Source organism: Notolabrus celidotus, chromosome 20, assembly GCF_009762535.1.
Source record: "Notolabrus celidotus isolate fNotCel1 chromosome 20, fNotCel1.pri, whole genome shotgun sequence".
Taxonomy (NCBI): domain Eukaryota; kingdom Metazoa; phylum Chordata; class Actinopteri; order Labriformes; family Labridae; genus Notolabrus; species Notolabrus celidotus.
In genome coordinates, this window is record NC_048291.1 from 7,249,044 (window position 1) to 7,268,040 (window position 18,997).

At 40.2% G+C, this 18,997-nt stretch overlaps 2 protein-coding genes across 3 annotated transcripts in view; one reads left to right on the forward strand and one right to left on the reverse strand.

Annotated features, from left to right (window-relative positions):
• Positions 1-1,459: 1,459 nt before the first annotated feature.
• engase (endo-beta-N-acetylglucosaminidase) lies at positions 1,460-12,712 on the reverse strand. Of its 2 annotated transcripts, XM_034710705.1 has the most exons (15): positions 12,543-12,712; positions 12,217-12,350; positions 10,886-10,965; positions 10,597-10,798; positions 10,310-10,458; positions 10,065-10,219; positions 9,068-9,216; positions 8,025-8,196; positions 7,833-7,939; positions 5,260-5,371; positions 4,825-5,012; positions 4,598-4,740; positions 3,450-3,549; positions 3,251-3,362; positions 1,460-2,990 (listed from the first exon to the last, which is right to left on the reverse strand). In XM_034710705.1, the coding sequence occupies exons 2-15, from the start codon at positions 12,321-12,323 to the stop codon at positions 2,592-2,594; spliced, it is 2,175 nt and encodes a 724-aa protein (XP_034566596.1). In that variant the 5' UTR covers positions 12,324-12,350; positions 12,543-12,712; the 3' UTR covers positions 1,460-2,591. The 2 variants fall into 2 exon arrangements, with proteins under 2 accessions (XP_034566596.1, XP_034566595.1); XM_034710704.1 differs by lacking the exon at positions 12,543-12,712 and having other exon boundaries at positions 12,217-12,392.
• Positions 12,713-15,020: 2,308 nt separating this feature from the next.
• csnk1da (casein kinase 1, delta a) overlaps positions 15,021-18,997 on the forward strand; it is a 36,229-nt gene continuing 32,252 nt past the window's right edge. The window contains exon 1 of the mRNA XM_034710706.1: positions 15,021-15,513. Within this exon, the coding sequence (XP_034566597.1) occupies positions 15,438-15,513 (76 nt within the window). The 5' untranslated portion in view covers positions 15,021-15,437. The remainder of the gene's footprint in view (positions 15,514-18,997) is intronic.

Genomic DNA, 18,997 nt, shown 5'->3' on the forward strand with positions numbered 1-18,997 from the left:
TTAGCTAGCAGAAGGTTGAACACTAAATCTGGCAGTTGCTGTTTCTATCGGGTTTTCTTTCACAAGTTAAAATTTGTAAGGTATTTTTTTTATTATTCATAAGCTGTTGACTTTGAGCTTTTAAAAATGTAAGCTCAGGACGGCTAAGTCGACAAGTTAACTTAGAATTCAACCAATACATTGATAACATTCCCTTTAGCGGGCTAACATCATAGCTAGGAATTAGCGCCTTTCTGTACCATCTTTATCACTATTATAGTGATATAGTGAAGTATAAATCAGCCTTAAAGGGTGCTATTTATGGGCAGGTGGTTCAATGCAGATGGCTAGCTGTTCTTTAACCTTAGTTTATGTGTCAGTTCACAAATGTTTTATTTCTCAGAGTTTGGTTCCCTTTTTTTTTTTACAGCCTATGACTACGCATTTGAATAAAACTATCAAAACATGAGAAATGTTTTGCCCTCTGCCCAGTTTTCTTTGGCTGCTATTTTGTAGCTTAATATCTGTTCAATATTACTCAAGTAAAGTATATTAAAGAAAATTCTGCAGTATTTGGCCCATATATTTGGACCCTATATTATCCTTGACATTTATAGAAAGCCAGTAATGTCAACCTCATAGTGAGACTACTGGGCATGAGGAGCCTGTTTTTTCACCCCAAAGTATCATGTTATTTCACCTAAGACTAGCATAAAATGTGTCAGGAAAAAAGGCATTTGCCAGTAACATTCTATATGTGGAGAGAAGACATTTATGTAGAACAAAATCGATTTAATGCCACTAGAACCAGTACTTAAAGCTACAATGTTACAATGTTACAATGTCATTTAGCAGACGCTTTTATCCAAGGCGACACATACGAAAACAAGAACAACACAAGCAAAGATCTGTTGATAGTCACAGAGTAAACATCTGTTCAGAAAGAGGGACTTTGAATGTCAACACTATCCCTCCCAACCAGATTTCCTCTTAGCCCCCCAGATCGGCGTGTGCAGTCATGATAGTGCCGGACTCATAACCAATCAGAGGAAGTAATAGGGGCCGCCCCTTAACCAATCAGGACAGGGGATTGGAGATTAGCTATAATTGGTCCGTTGTAATGGGAACGAGGGGAATAATAACGTTGCTTTACACAAAGGCATTGGAAAACGCAGAGATTTCACAATAGTCTCATATTACTCCACTTACCAATGGGTATTATGACCTTTTCACCAAACCCAGCAGAAAAAAAGTAACATTTTTTACACCTTTCCTACCAAAAGCAGCTTTAATGAAGTAAAAATATATCTGGACACTGAGAGTTGATTTCAAAAACACATATATACCTGTTTACATTTTTTTCTGAATCTATAAACTTTGAGTTGAATCAACAGTCTTAATTATTCATCAAGCGAAATAAGCGAAGTGTGATGCAGTCTGACTCACTGGATTAAAAATAAAGAGATCAGAGATCATAAGGTCAAGAGGAAGACTTAAAGCTTTAATTCCATTAGTGCCTGTAAAAAAGGATTCACCCTCCTCTGGATGTTTTCTTCTTGCCATATTTGGTGTATTTATTTTCATTTCATTAACCATGGTGCCCCTGGTTAAACAGAGTTTGCCTGAAATTAAGTCACAGTTCAATAAAAAATAAATGTCAGGTAGAGTTTGAGAATGATTCCTCAGTTATACAGTTTTAACCATCCATGAATAAAAAATATCCACATGTAAATACTAGCTTATTAACATTGAGAGGCATTCTGGTGTTTAAAGTACAATGTCTGACTTCATCTCATATGTTCCTGTAGTATACAGAATATATTTGACATACATTTAATATCAATTTGAATATAAAAAGACAAACAAAACTTGCATATTTGGTGATTTGCATCTTGTTAAGTTTAAGGACAACTTAACTGAATATAGGTCCCTATTAAAGCTAATGACAAATCAACATTTGCACTTGAGGTCAAGTTACACAGTAATGAAGGTTAAGAGTAAAAAAACATAAAGACAAGTAAAGAGAGGCCCAAATCTGACTACTTAACTTGTTTTAAATTTAAGTGCAACAGATTTTAAATAAAAACTGATTTAATCAGGTCTCATTTATCTTGATAGTGCAACCCAGCCATGGAATCCAATATTCGGTCAATGTTATTATTTTAGTAAATTCTAAAGCTCCAACTAAATCTGAACCAGTTTCAAAAAATATAAAATTGCATATATTTTTTTTACTAACAATGCAATTATCATTTTTTTACTGTTATTAATGAGAATGATTATTTTGACAACATCTTAGTGTTTTTAATTTATTAACATTAAATTATTATCTTTTTTCTTTTTTTGCCCAATTAGCAAGAAATTGTACTAGACAGTAATATTTAAGTCTGGGAGCCAGGAACTTTAGCTTCACAATATTTTCAGATTAAATAATAATAATATTTTGAACCATGTGAATTGTACCTTTAAAACATATTTTGGCTCCTCTGATTTGACTGTTGCAACAGGTCATGTTGTGATTTTGATAAACTTTTCTTTTTTAAATGGTTCGGCCCTTTCCTTGGAGCTGTGATTGCAGTATCGTTTATCAGCCTGATAACAGCTTTTTAACTTCAAGTTGAATCCTCTGTGTAGCTGAGGCTTCTCCTCCCCCAGTGGTTCTCCGGGATGGGGAAATCCTTCCTGACCACCGGCTCCACCACCAGCTCTAGCAGGCTGGGCGGCTCCGGCACCATCAGCTCTGTTATTCTGTAAAGATTGGAGTGCGCCCGTCCCACCAGGACCAGCTGACCTGGGGGGATTCTGGGGTCAGGTCCTCTCAAACGTCTCCAGTAAACCCTGAAGTGTCGGACAAGGTGGAGCGGATAATCCCAGCGCAGAGTGGCGTTCAGGAGTAGACCGGGAGAGGTGGACTCAGGTGAGGAACCAACACCACGAAACCACACCATGTCGTAAATGCACAAACCTTGGATCAGGTCAGGGGGAACTTGCAGATTGGAAACGTCCAAGAGCTGGAACAGAGAGGGAGCAAGAGGGGAGTAAATAAAAAGAGGGTATGTCAGGTGTGTTTCTGTTGGATAAGAGCGGAATTTCGTAAGGAAAAATGAACAATTTTGCTATGAAATGTTGTTTTAAGAAGAGTTTTAGAGGTACTATTGTCAAACAGGGAAACCTTAGACAAAGTCTTATCAAACATTGGTCCCTTGTCAAACACTTTAAGGGGCATTGAAAAGTTTCAGGACCACAGGTTTAGACACCACATCAGTCTCACCATGATCTGCCCCAGCCTGCAGCCGAAGTGTGTGTCCTCAGGCTCCCCGTCCCGCTGGATGCTCAGACAAACTTCTCTGAGAGCACAGCCACGCAGCTCCAACTGTGAGCACCTGAACACAGAGACAAGACAAGGACAGCTTTATAACAGAGCCTTTAAACACAACTGTTACTCACTGTAGCTGTTATAGAGAGTTTACCTGACAGTCCAACCTGAGGGAATAAAGTTCCCACAGAGCTGAGAGAACTGTTTGACGAGCTGGTGCTCTTCATCCAGATGCTCAGGAGACAAACTGCTGACTATTGAAACATACACACAGAGGAGGGATGTTACTACTTGTATCTGTTCTTTACTTAAGAATTTTTTTTGCCAACTTTTTACTTTACCTCCTAAATTTAACTACAAATATCTTTGCATTTAAGTCTTTAGATTTTTGAAAGAGACTCATTACTGTAGCTGTAAATAATTTGAGAGGGATTATTATTAAGTAAAAGTTATAACAAGGTTTCCGTAAGTAAACTTGCGGAAGGATCATTACCGTTCCGGACTCCAGCTGATACGAACATGCTGGACTCCAGCGGCAACAGCTAATACTACTCGTCTCATCACTATCACTGCTCCCTCTATCTCTTATTCTCCTCTATCCCTCTTTCCAGACCCAACTCGGTCGAGGCAGATGGCTGTCTAACATGAGTCTGGTTCTGCTTGAGGTTTCTGCCTGTTAAAAGGAAGTTTTTCCTTGTCGCTGTAACTTGCTAAATATTGCAAGGTGCAATGCTCATGGTGGGATAAGACTGAGTCTTGGTGTTGGGTCTCTGTTCATAATTTGACATAGAGTGGTCTAGACCTGCTCTGTTTGTAAAAACATCTTGAGATAACGTTTGTTGTGATTTGATGCTATACAAATAAAGATTGATTGATTGATTGATTGATTGATTGATTATTTTGCATCACTATCCGCTGCTTTCCTGGTATTAACATCGAGTACATAGGACAATAACACACAAGCCTCTCTCACATATCTGCTCCTGATAACTTCTCAAAGTTTCAGTAGTGTCTGCCCTAAAATGTTAAAAGTTGCTTCTAAACACGCCCCAATTTCTAGAAAGTTTCAGCAGTTCATGTGAGAAAGAGACTTTTGATGCTGGATGCTAAACTTTACTGCAAGAAACTAGCTGCAGCACTATGAACACTTTTAACACAGTCTGTTTTTACACAAGTATCTGTAAGACTACTTATGTTGTAAGTAAAGCATGTGTCTGTCTTTGCAACTTGTGCTCACATGTATTAATTACAATTTATAGCTATATTAATGGACATACTGTATATGTTGAAAAAGGAACTTACGTTGAACATCTTGCATGTCCATGTGTGTGCACAGACTAGCATCTGCAGTCTTCAGCTCCAGGTTCACTGAGATCCCTGCAGTCGGTTTGTAGATGACGCTCACTAGAGTTTTTTCAGCGAGGGGAACATGGAGGGAGAAGATCCTGAGAGATACAGAATAACAGGGATGTTTAAATCTGTTTGTTTGGGCATATAGTTATAGAAGAATTAAGCAAGCAAACACTCACTTGGCACAAACTGGAGATGTGTATGTGGCAGGGATGAGTCCGTCCACCAGCAATGAGCAGCCTCCGCTCCAGGCGTCCTCGTGGCAGCCTCGGCTCCTCAGCCAGGCCCCACCCTCCAGCTCTGTGTGGTAGTAGAGAGGCTGAATCTCCTGAGAGCTTAGGTTGAACCAGCTCCTCTCTGACTCACGCTGCAAATATCACGAAACAAAATCAAACAAATCGGCTTCATTTATGAGCAACAGTTGACTTTTTGAACAAACTTAATCTGCTTCATTAATGAGATTGGTTAAACAGCAGGCCAGACAGACAGACAGACTCATATAAAACATGCATGTCCAACCTTTACGGTGTTAACAATAATAATAGATTCACACAATTGCACCTGAAGTCATTTGGATTGCACAGCATCCGACTCTGACGCTTCTTAGTACGTACCTGTCCTTTCCAGTGGATAGCCTTCCCAAAGCCCCGACAGAAGGACGAGATGAAAGGGAGAGACAAAGATGTCCGATGGACGTACAGGTAGTCTGACAGAAGAGCCCAGAACCTGCAGGAATTTAATGGTACTTTTAAAAAAACAAATACTGACACTCAAGAAGATTTACGGTACAATCCTTTAAGACTGGATTGCAGCCGCTGCAAGCTCTGAGAATTGTGCATCATTTTTCCCCTGCCCTCTGCTCCGACAACTCACAAAGCATATTGTGTTACTGATATTCAAGTGCAAAAACGTTAATGAAGATTTGCAGCCCTGTGCAGTCTGCTCTTGTTTTGTGTCTGGAAGTGGAGAGGAGCCATCGGTGTCACTGCTCTGTACTGCACAGGGCTGTGCTGTGCGCTTTCCCCCTGACCAAGTTCAAATCTATCCACATACAGATGATGAGCTCACTCTTGACAACTCAACTCCATTAGAAACTGTTTATATCCAGGTTAAAATAACACTTCATATGTGCAGAAGGTGAGCCACAGACAGCCCTTGACCGATACAACAGTCAGGTTAACTACTGACGTCAAAGTAACACTAACAGACTAAATGTACATGTATATAATTTTGAGGCATCCAGAGGTTGACTTGTTCTCGTGATCACTTGATTTGTAGTGTGACTCCCTTTATAAATACTGCATCACAGTCACAGTTAACTTGTGGGGGGCTGTTAGCACGGGTGTTTGGGAAGGAGACGATTTTTGCAAAGAGGCTCATTTGACAAGAAAGGGGCCTACTTAACCCACAATGAATGCATAATGGCTCATTTAAATGTATGCTAACAACACTGGCACACAAAGATGCTATTTGTTCAGCAGTTGGTAGTACGTTTAACCCTTTGTGTTTGATTTGTGACCTCTTTTTTGCTCATCTGCGAAGATTCAGCAGATACAAAAGCTGCTTAATCCAAGGTGAATTATGGTGTTTTTAATTCTTGGTTCTGTTTTTAAAGTTCACAGGTCAAAGTCTTCTTTATTGTCAAATAAACTGCAGTATGCACTAGAGATACTGAGGATTTGATATTGCGTTTCTCTCTTAGATCCTCAGCGTCGATTTGGGGAGGGGTTCAGTGACCGGGTTAAGTCTGTGAAGGGGGCACTATGGGAAGAGGGGGCAAAACAGGGAGAGAGTTCAGCATCCTGACTGCCTGGGGGATAAAACTGTCCCTCAGTCTGCTGGTTCTGGCCCAGAGACTGCGTAATCTCCTTCCTGATGATAACAGGCTGAAGAGGCTGTGAGACGGTTGCGAGGGGTCGCCTGCTATGCGCAGGGCTTTTCGGGTGAGGCGGGAAGAGTAAATGTCATGGAGGGAGGGGAGAGAGGCACCAACAATCTTCTCAGCTGTCCATTTTTACAAAATGTATGTTATGAATGCTGAACAATACACACTTCTGTCAGCAATGAGGGGCTGCATTTCAAAGAGTCTTGTTGTCTTCCCCTCAGCACTTAAAGTCACACATTTGGTGCTGTAAAATATATGAATGGTTTGGAGTATTGACAGTACGGGAAAAGAAGCTCCCCTAAAGTGAAGCCAAAACTTTTAGAGCTCCCCCTGCAGACTGACTTCAGTGTAGGTCATAAACTCTGCCTTTCTTATTAACAAATGGGACATGGAGCGCCGTTGTCCTGGCGGTTTAATTGACGCCCTTGTCGCAGCGGTCGCCTATTTGACCCCCAGCCTTGACCTTTTGCTGCATGTCTGCAGATAGACTGCTCCAACAGAGTGCTTCAGTCAGTGGCCGTAAAAGGAGCTGTAGTGGCTGGTCTTGGGGGGGAAGGGGGTTGCCCACTAACAGTTCCTGTTTTGGCCTCTGACAGGCTGAGATTGTAATACTAAGCATCTGACAACATAACACAGAATGAGCTTTTTGTTAAAGAGATAGAGGATCATTTCTAAACCAGAAAGAGCGGTTTCATCGCTCTCTTTAAGCCACCAGACTCTATTGACAAACACATGAATTTTAATTTGCAGAGCATCAGCTCTCAGTTCACAGCTGCCTCAGTATTTTTAGTTTGGTTGTGTTATTGTGTGACTTAGGACTTAGTGTTAGCTCAGTTTCAATACATTATTTGTGTAGCCTACAAACCCCCAAACAAACTTACCAGTCAAGGAAGCTGTAGACCAGCAACTCTGGTTTTCTGCAGAGTATAAATAACTACTTCAGTTGAGTCTGGTGGTTTTGAAGAGAGAGAGGTAACGGCTACTTCTGATAGAAAAGCATCTTTCTCTTTAAGAAAAGGTCTACCGTTCTGTAATTGTAGTAAGACAATCTGAGACCGTCAGGGACAAAAACAAGAACTTTTAGTGGACCTGAACTATTGCCCTTGAATATTATGTTACAACAATCACAGCCTGTTTCACTCCTGCCGGCCAAATCCAGATCTACTGGAGAATTTTAAAAGTTTTTTTGCACCAGTTCGTTACACAGACCCCCAATTATGTTAAAGAAAATAGAGCCCAGGTTGAAAGAGCAGAACAACTTTCCTTGATTTTACATCAGTGTTAATATTTCATTGATCTTACTTGTCCTGATTTTTGGGGAATTCACTCTTATCATCGTGGGCCTCGTACACCCAGCCTGGAGCGAAGATGGCTACAGAGAAGTTGTGCTTTCGGATCAGTTCCAGCGCCTGCAGAGACAAGAGAGGGCTTGCTGTTAGTGATTTAATAACCTTCAGTCTTTAACAGTGACATGTGAGGGTCTACTGTTCTTGCCTTATTTGTTTCAAACTTCCCTCCCACCACTTCGCCTCGGGCGAACACATCCACTCCAACATAAACGTCAGCCTGGCGACCTTTAACCCCACTGAAGTCCTTCATCCACTCCAGGTTCTGCTCAGTCCAGTTGTAGTTGGTGAAGAAACCATCACAGGCATCGAAAAACATACTGTGAAGTAAGAGGAAGATCAATTCAGTGATGTTTTTTTCTATTTCTTCTTTTAACCTTTCATCATACCTCAAGTCTCTAAAAATAGTATGGGAGGTTGAGTTATCAGGCACCTCTTCTTTGGAATCATCTACCAGTTAGGGTCCAAGAGGCAGACACCCTCTCTACTTTTAAGAGTAAGTTTCAAAGCTTATAGTGAGGGCTGGTGCAGGTTTAGACCAGGTCTTACTTATGAAGCTTTCGGCTTAGACTGCCGGGGGAACTGACACACTGGGATCCTCTCTCCCCTCTCTCTGCCTATCACTTACTTTAACTCTCCCTGTCACATTAAAGTTACTAACCTTAGACCTTTCTAGAGTCCCTGAGCTCCCTTGTCTCGTAGGTTCCTCTGATACTCTGTCGTAGACAACTACAACTATTTGTCTCACCACTATCATCTCTCTCTCTCTCTCTTCATCTCCCTCTATCCCTATTCCCAACCGTAACTTGGTCCAGGCAGATGGCTGTCTAACATGAGTCTGGTTCTGCTCAAGATTTCTGCCTGTTAAAGGAAGTTTGTCCTTGTCCTATAATTATGTTAAGGTCTCCAGAGGGTAGAGTCCTCTCTCTTGTAATAAAGATAGACCTTTCCTCTCCTTTTTAGGGGGCAAGTTTGCTACTTTCAGTCTCACAGAGAACTCATCGTTTCAATCAGAAAGACTTCTATCACTGCGTTTCACCTATGTGGCTTAAAGGTTCACGCATGTCCTGCTTCTTAGTTCTTTTTTTTTTTACCAGTAATCTAATCATAAACCTTTCTTACTTATCACACTGTGACATTCACCATCTGGTTTGTATAAACAGACACATTAGTTTCTGTTCGTGTCTCCACCTGTTGTTCTGGTTAAGTTCATTCTGCCACTGCAGGCGTCCTGTCTCGACCACACTGTCGTACCACAGGACCAGACTTCCTGACACTCGCAGGTGCATCTGGTCTGTCAGGTAGCGCAGGAACAAAGGTGTGTTCTTCACCGCAACCTCCTGCAATTAAAAGAAAGGGCACATTAGTTTTATTGTGGGACAATACATACCTCTGTCAGCGATGAGGGCTGCACTTCAAAGAGTCTTGTTGTCTTCCCCTCAGCACTTAAAGTCACACATTTGGTGCTGTAAAATATATGAACTGTTTGGAGTATTGACAGAACGTAGACAAGGACAGGAAAACAGCTCCCCTAAAGTGAAGCCAAAACTTAAAAAGCTCCTTCTCCAGACTGGCTTTAGTGAACCTCATAAACTCTGCCTCCTTTATATTAAAAATTGGGACATTGGGCGCCATTGAGCTGGCAGTTTAAGCATGTGCCCCATGTGCAGAGGCTGTAGTCCACATTGCAGAGGTTGTGGGTTCGACTCCCGACCTCAACCATTTGCTGTCCTATCGATAAAGGAAAGAATATAACTTATAAAAACAAAGAAATGGGACATTGGTTCAAACAATCAATTGTCAAATAAATGTTTCTCAAACACGATTTCTGTGATGTGATGTCATGAATGAGGCTCCTGCAGTTCTTAGTGCACCGGATTAGCAAAAGAGAAGAAGAACATGAGAGGAAACGTAACAAACACTGACACAAGAGTCCTTGAACTTTCCAAAATCCTGAGTGTCTGCTTCAAACCCACACAAGAATCTGCTCTGCTGTGGACTGGACCCACCTGAGGGAGCTTTGATGTTTATCGGTGAGTTAAATGTGGGTTTTGGTGAGTGGTAGGGGTGGGACGGCAATACCTTAGCTCCACCAGCCAGATAAGTTCTGCAAAGACTCTTTCTTGAAGGTGCATGAAGAAGGGGAAATAAAACCCCTGATGAAACAAAGCGTGAGAGTCAAACTCACACTGAGGGTGTTCTCGATGTTGATGAGCCAGCCGTCGAAGCCGTAACAGTGGCTGATCTGAACCAGTTTATCCGCCACGGCCCGGTACGACTCCTCGTCCTTCAGAAAGGACTCGCACATCTCCCTTCCATCCGTCCACTCGGTGATAAACGTCCCTGAGAGCAGAAAACAAAACACATGAAGCCTGAAGAAGAGAACCCTAAAACTGTGCCACCATGAAACAATCGAAAACACTTCTCCCTCACCGATCATAACGACTCCGTGTTTATGGGCGGCGTTGGTCCACACAGCGGGAGGAATAGTCACCATGTTGTGTGTGAAGTAATTGAAAATATCGATGTACTTCCAGTGATAGAAGGCGTACGGAGCCTCTGTATGCGTCCCCTGCACAAACCTTCAAAACAGAAGAGAGAGGGATTGATAAGAAGGCAGAATCGATTGAAGTCATTCAAAGCCGATATTGGATTAAAAGGAAATTGTATTTATAAGAGAGCCAAAGACAAACAACACAAAATGTATATTGTTTCCACACCTGTCATCCAGGTAACCTCCCATCATGTCATGTGACACCAATGTGCGGCGTGGAGAATCAGCCAGAGGAGGCTCCCGAGGGGCCAGAGGGACCACCGCCACGTTAAAGGGGTTCGCCTCGCTCCGTTTCCACGAGAGCAGCTCATCCAAAGAGGTGAGGCCGCAGATGATCGGTTCTGTGGTGTCAATGTCGTAGTGTTTGGCTGAAAGGGAGAGTGGGGGTTTAAAATATTAGAATTGTAAGAGGGTTTTTAAGGCATCAGATGAAGCTCAGGTGAATTCAGACGCACCTGGCAGAGGAGACGGGAGGTACTTAATGACTTCATGGATGCTGCTTGAATCCATGGGTTGATCCAAACAGGACTCCAGCCTGAGGAGAGAAGAAGGTGATGACAGACTCACATGGAATAAAAGCTCACCTGACTTTGTTATCACCAGTCCTTTTTTAAATAATAACAGGTTTCTGTCCTAATCATGTGTAAGTAGGGTTGCAAAATTCAGTGAATTTTCAAAGTTGGAAACTTTCCATGGGAATAAACGGGGATAAACCAGGAATTTGGCTCTTAATAGGGAACTTAAATATAGTTGGGGAAAATACATTTTAGCATAATCCTGACTACAACAACCAGATTTCATGAAAGTACAGTTGAATATCTATGCGGAGTCATCCTCAACCAGGCTTGACAGTGACACTGAAGAGGAAGAGTCGGAGTTGGATGTTGAGGAAGTGGATATGGAGGATGTTGATGAGACCCAGGAAGAGTCCTTTGCCTGAAAGGGTGCAGCAAAAATGCAGAGGCTGGGCTTGAGAAGCTTGAGGGGAGATGCTTTTTTATTTGCATGTTGAATGGGACTTTTTTGGAGGGAGAGGGGCTCTTTTCATTTAACATTTTGAATGGGACTTTGTTGGGATTGCATTGTTGTTAATTTTTTAATGGGTTGGGTCATTGGGATGAGTAATATTTAACTCAACATTCATGTTTTTGATCTTCAATGAAAGAATTGATTGTTCAATAAAATATTTACCACTTGATAAAGTTCTACTTGCAAATAAATTTGTTTTAATTGTATTATTTTGGATGGTGTCTGCTTATAACAAAACAAATATTTACATGCTTGGGTATGACACCTTTCAATTACCCTCAATTCCCAGTTAACTCCCATTAATTCTGATATATTCCCATGGAAAGTTTCCAATTTGGAATACTTCCACAATTCCCCAGCTTAACTTTCTTGAAATTTACCATAATTTGTCCACCCCTTTGCAACCCTACATGGAATAAAAGCTCTCCTAACTTTGTTGTCACCAGTCCTTTTTCATAATAACAGGTTTCTTTTGTAATCATGTGTAAGTCATGTTTTGACACCTTTTCTTGGGCAGCAGCTTCAGACAGCCGAAAGTTACATTGTAAAATAGTCTATAACTCACTGAAACCACAACACTTATAGAGCTGAAGCAACAACTCACTGCAAGACGCCAACCACAATATCTGTAGTCATATAGCAGCGCTATAAACAGGGTTTACGACGTGTTTAACTGGCAGGGCAAGGTAAGACACTTTGAATGCAATGACAGATATGAGACACAGCCAGGTGAGGTGAGTGAGAGCGTTTAAGTTACCTGCTGACGTCACTTTTATCTCTCTTCACGCGCACATTCCCTCTCTCCTCCTCGTCTCCTCGTCTCTTCCGCAGAGGAAGTTTATTCACGTCCTCATTCATTGCCATTATAATAAGTTTATATCCGAGGAAGCACTGAGGGAACAAAATGTATGAAGAACAAGGAAACAGAAAGTCCAAAACACTTCCGGTCACAGTGTTTCAAAATAAAAGCCGAATTTCCATACTTCTACGAAAAATACTGAAAGTAGCAAAAGATGTAAGGTTACATGTCAGATACCTTACAAGAGAGGCTTTTGCACTTTTATAACTACACCACGTCTTTACCTGCACTGGAGTGTACTGTTTTAGCTCGGGATTTGATTAAAATGTTTATATAGTAGGCTACATGATGAAAAAAATGCGATTAAAGGGATAATTATGGTTCTGTATTATAATTAAACTTTTAGGCTTTGGTTAGTTTGAGAGGAATCTCCATTGTTGATTGTCCATGGGAGGTGGACTGAGGCCAGCTGGACAAAGGAACCAATCTCTTGTTGTTATGCGGTACCAAAGACTCTATGCTGCAGGAGATTGGACCTCAGCACTAAACCAAAGAAGCTGCAACAAAGAGCACAAAGAAGGGAGGGCAAAGATGGCGACCATGAATACTGAGCTCATGCATGGGAAGTGGGGGTGTATGTGATATTTGCCCCAAAAGACAAAATAAATTAACCGAAGTACAATAAAGAGGAAACGCTGCAAACAAGGTTGACATGTTGACAAAAAAGCAGGAGTTTTGAGAATAGAGTCTGTTTCCTAAACTTGTTTGCAATTTTAGAAGAAATGAAATGCTGAGAGAAAAACTTGAAGAGCTAGGGACAATAACAAATTTTGAATAATAGGAACAATTACACTCGCGGTTTTAGGTATTTTCATTCTACCGTTTTGATATTGTAGTTCAAAAGCACAGTTCATAATAAAGTGTGAGGAAAATGCTTTAGTTCCAACTCTCATGGACAGTCCATGTTGTGGATTTGAACCAAGGATCCTTGCATTGGAAGGCAGCAATTCAAACCACAACACTACAGAGCTGCTTGCCAGTGCTCCTTTTTTTTTTTAGGTCTCTTCATTTTACCAATTTGTAGTAGTTGTTTATAAGCATAGCTCAACCACATTGTGAGGAAACTGTTTCATTTCCATGTCAAGTTGGAAGCCCATAGTGGGATTTGAACCCAGAACCATAATTTTGAAAGGTAGCAGGCCCATCCTCAACACCTTGGGGCTGCTTGGATGAGCTTACTTTTGTAGGTCTTTTCATTCCACCATTTTGATAGTGTACTTCAAAAGCAGAATATAAGTATGAGTATAAGTATTTACTTGTTCAAGTATGTACTTAATCAAGTATGTATACGTTCAAGTATGTACTTAATCAAGTATGTATATGTTCAAGTATGTACTTAATTAAGTATGTGTAGGTTCAAATATGTACTTAATCAAGTTTGTAATTAATCAATTATGAACTTTATAAAGTTTGCACTTGATTAAGCATGTACCTAACCAAGTATGTACTTAATCAAGTATGTATACGTTCAAGTATGTACTTAATCGAGTGTGTATATGTTCAGTATGTAATTCATCAATAATGAACTTTATAAAGTTTGCACTTGATTAAGCATGTACCTAACCAAGTATGTACTTAACCAAGTATGTACATGTTCAAGTATGTACTTAATGAAGTATGTATATGTTCAAGTATGTAATTAATAAGTTTACACCTGATTAAGCATGTACTTAATCAAGTATGTACTTAATCAAGTATGTATACGTTTAAGTATGCACTTGATTAAGCATGTACCTAACCAAGTATGTACTTAATCAAGTATGTACATGTTCAAGTATGTACTTAATGAAGTATGTATATGTTCAAGTATGTAATTAATAAGTTTACACCTGATTAAGCATGTACTTAATCAAGTATGTACTTAATCAAGTATGTATACGTTTAAGCAGGCCGATGTACTTGTCCAAGTATGTACTTAACTAAGTAGGTACTTAATTAAGTATGTACTTAATCAAGTATGCATCTGTTCAAGTATGTACTAGCCCAAGTATGTACTTCACCAAGTATGTATGTATAGTTAATTACTGTACTAAACAAGCACCACCTTACATCACCTTTGATTTGGTCAGACTATATATATATATATATGTTGTAAGATATGCACATTTTTTCCCTCTTTAATTTTAATTTTAATTGCCTATAACTTTTTAATAATTGTTACTTTATAGGCTCTTGTTTGCTTTATATATACATATATTTTTTGCACTGTCTACTTTGCTACTGTGACACTTGAATTTCCCCCTTGTGGGACGAGTAAAGGACTATCTTATCTTATCTTATCTTATCTTATTTTTTCTCCTCTGGTCACTATGACAGGCAGGACCATGAAATGTCATGCTGCCATTGCCAACACAAGTGTGGTAAAAAACACATTAGTTAGGCTATCTGTTATGATCGTCTGACTTAAGGGTGTAACAAATGATTAAAAACTAGTTATCGCAAATAACAAGGTATTAAGTCAAGATACTGAGAAAACGACCGTGAATCACTTTGAAGTGCGTGAGAAATAAAAATATATGGTTGCATGTCCACTCAGGGCTTCTGTAGTTTCTATATTACAACTGTTCTCTTGGTATTTAGATTTTTTTTCTCCAAATACAATCCAATTTAATAAAACTAAAAGCAGTGGTTAGGGATAGTGGTATCCATTGAATGCTTTTCCTGAAACGCTCTCTGTCTACGTCCTACGTCACTACCCAGAGGAAGTGAGGTCAGACGCATCCAGCAGATTACTGATCAGGATCCTAACAGAGCGGAGAGACAGCTGAAGGAAGCCGAGACAAACCGAGGAGTGAAATCTTCAAAATCCGTCTTCATCCGCGAAGAATAAAAGCGATCATCTTTTTAAAAGTGCCGGGAGCATAAAGTTCACCCTTTGACCTTTCTAACAAGCTGCGTATTGTCACAATATGAGGTGATTAACTATTTAAAACAAAAGGCGAAAGATCGGGAGAGCTGATTTCATCCGGAGACAACACAGAGGAGGAACAATCCATCCCTCAGAGATTTAATGTTTCTGGTGTTTCTGCCTGTTTTGATTTTGAACACGTTTTGACTGCAGAACTGAACATTTTTGGATATTTTGAAGCTAGTGACTGAGCTTCTACAGATCTATAGTAATGGAGTTGAGAGTGGGAAACCGATACAGACTGGGCAGGAAAATTGGAAGTGGATCATTTGGAGACATTTATCTGGGTAAGAAAAAACATAAATAAATGTACTGTGTTATTTATATGTGGTTTCTATTATGATATTGTAAGAGTTCACTAGCTGAGGTGTTTTTCCGGGTTTTATCAGCGGAGCAGGGACGCATCTGTAAGGGGGGCCAGGGGTGGCTCGGGCCCCTCTGGACATCTGATTGACCAGCACAGATGCCAATCAAAAATCAAGAACTATGATTGGCTGTTTGTTTCGGCAGAGGCGGGATTAGTGTTAAAACAATTATTAGACCTGTATTATAACAAATTACTTGTAGATTAATTGGCAGTGGTTTTATTAAGGGGGGAGGGAATTTAAACAGTAGAATACCTCACACATCTTTTCTATAGGACAGGTGCATGGAGGAGGAACCAGTCCATTATGACAGACAGGATTATTGATCAAATAACCTTGATGTAGAGGGTTATTTGAACGCTTTATGGGTCATATGGAGCATTTTTTTTTTGCTGTTTTTGCACAAGGTCCTATAGATAGCAAAATTTAACGCATACACGATGAAGGTATACGCTTTTTTGCGTGTTTTGGAGCATGTAAAAGCCTCCACTATGCAGTATATTTCCATTTGACTTATTAAAGCTGCTGTTGGTAGTCGTGATCATAGACTGTAAATAAAAATGGACAGCGTTGCTCCGCCTCTTCCCGTTGTACGGTTCTGAAGCCAAAAAGTCCCACTCCTGGGCGCCGCCATTGTGCGGCCAGAGCCTGTGCAGCCACTGTAATAAGCTCCGCCCTACAGCGTAGCGTCACAAGACGCTGTGTGTCCTTTGAAGTTTCCTTCTACGACGGCTGTGAATCAAAGGAAACCCGGAAGTAAAACCCCGTTTTTTAAACTCTAATAACTAACGTTAAAGAAACTTTTCAGGAAAAAGAGGCCTTGGACACAAAACAGTCAAATACTAACTACATATCACCACAGCATACGGATGTGAGGAACATTCGTACAATGTGTATTTGTTTTTTAAAGTTTGACGGAATTTTTGAACTATACTGCAGCCAGCCACCAGGGGGCAGTCACACTGCTGAAAGCCTCACCACCAGCCAATGGAACTTCTCCCTTGGTCGTGATAGAAACATCAGTTCTGAGAGAGATTTTGAATGTCAACACTACCCCTCCCCTCTCATCTGTCGTAACCCCGCCCACAAAAGATTGTTGTGCGCTAGGGATGCATGATATTATCAGTATCGGGCGATATTGGCTTTAAAATGACCTATCGGATATCGGCCAACATGCCAATAAAATTCACCGCTTAAATAATGGGCTGCTGCGCTCATGTTGGGCTCATGTTTTAAGTTAAATGTGAATATAAGTAGCAGTCTGTAAGGGACATGTAGCTGACTAATTTAGGCACATTTACTGTCAAAGAGTAAACCATTTAATTTAATTTGGCTTTAATTGCTGTACAGTTGCACTTTTCACATGTTCCTTATGAACAGAGGTTTGGGTTACTTACTGTCAAATGTGAAATTGGCCATTTTGCCCTGGTTGTGTTGTTATGATTGTCTCAGGGAGAGTATCATCCAAGTTTTAAGTAGGATGTATCTTTATGTATGAATTTAGTTCAAAAGCAATTGTCATAAATAAATATGCAGTTTTAAGTATTAAGTATTTTTCTTATTTTGCACAAGAAATGGATGTTACATAACAAATGTGATAAGCGTATCACCATAATACTGTACGCTTATTCCAATACAGAAGACAATTGATGATATCTGCAGTTAGGTGTGCGGAAAAAGTATCGGTATCGGGAATCGGCTAAATGAGTTGTTAAATATCGGCAAAAAATCCAATATCGTGCATCCCTGTCGTGCGCGTTCTGTGAGGGAAGTAGTGGCTCCCCAGCCAATCAGGGCGATGTAGTGTAGAGGTGAGTATTGCCAAGAACCTCACGATACGATACGTATCACAATACTTGGGTCATGATACGATAGTATCACGATATCACAATATTGTGACATATTGCGATATTCTACGCAGTAAACTAAGAAAAAATTGGGGATGGTGTATATGTAAATCATACAATATTACTCAAAATTGAAAGGACAAATTAAGTCAAAACTATTTGATTGAAAATAACTTTTCCACTTTATTGTTTTTGAAATACTTACGTTGTATTTTAGTTCCGACTCGGCTAAAATGTGAATTTTTATTATAACAAAAATATCTATATTAAGAGTTGAAATATTGATATCATATTGGAGGTCAAAGTATCACAATATATTGCTGTATTGATATTTTTTCACACCTAATGAAGTGGGGCCTCCACTCGATCAATCAGGACAGAGGGTGGGGGAGTAGCTCTAATTGGTCCATGATAACGAGAACGACGGGAATAATAAAATTTCTTGATACAAAGGCTTTGAAAAACACAGAGATTCCGCCATAATCTCAAATTACTTCACTTACAGATGAGTACCGATGGGTATTATGACCTTTTCTCCAAACCTAACAGAAATAAAGTAGCATTTTTTACACCTTTCCTACCAACAACAGCTTTAACGTCATCCTGAGTTGATCCCTTCTAATTTCTTCAATCAAAGGTTTCCCAACCGCGCTCATTTGTTTCAAACAGCATACACTTCAGGTTTTATCCAGATCAATAGTGAAACTAGATTTCCCAATTCAAATCTGCTTTTTCTTCAAACTGTTAATTTTAAAAATTCCCAACACTTGAACGGTAATCCAAGATTGCTTAGTTTAGGATTATTTTTGCACAACTGCAGCGATGTTGTGGGGAAGGAGGAGTAGATGATTAGGCCATAAACTAACCTGACAAATCCCTGAGGTTGTAAATAACACACAGCGTGCACACAGAAGCTCAACACTCCTTCCTAACCTCCTTTTAAATCCCAGCGTGGGGTTAGAAACATCTATTTTACATGACTGACATTCAGCAGAATTATTTACTCTAACTTAAATGTTCTTAAATTGTAGTCAGTGTATGAAACATACAAGGTTGTCCGCTGTATTCGTCTCTTGTCTTTATGGTGTGATTGGATCATATAAAGTGTGTTGCCTGGTGACTATCAGCTGAAATGGTTAATAAATGCTGCTTGTTTAGTGCCAGAGGGGATGTGTTCAAATATTACTGAGTTTCAGTAACACAGAGCCAAAGGCTGTGGCCTATTGATCTGGAAGTTAATACAATAACAGATGGGATATGTCACCTCTCGCTGAAGGTAAAGACTGGAGGATATATGTTAGCTGAGGGGAGTATTTATGTGAAGTGCCCCCCCTCATATTCACACAATTTGTTAAGTAAAGACAGAAATGTGAAAATTCTTCCCTGACCTCTGTAAAGTGAACCCTGGCTTCTCCCTGCTTTGACTTCCTCCACCTTTTACTGCTGTCATGCAACCCTTCGGCGTCCATGTTGGAAGTCCACAGCTCCTGGCAACAGCGTTTGGGAACAGCTGATCACATTTCCGAGCTTAAGACTTAGTCATCCGAACAATAGAGAGG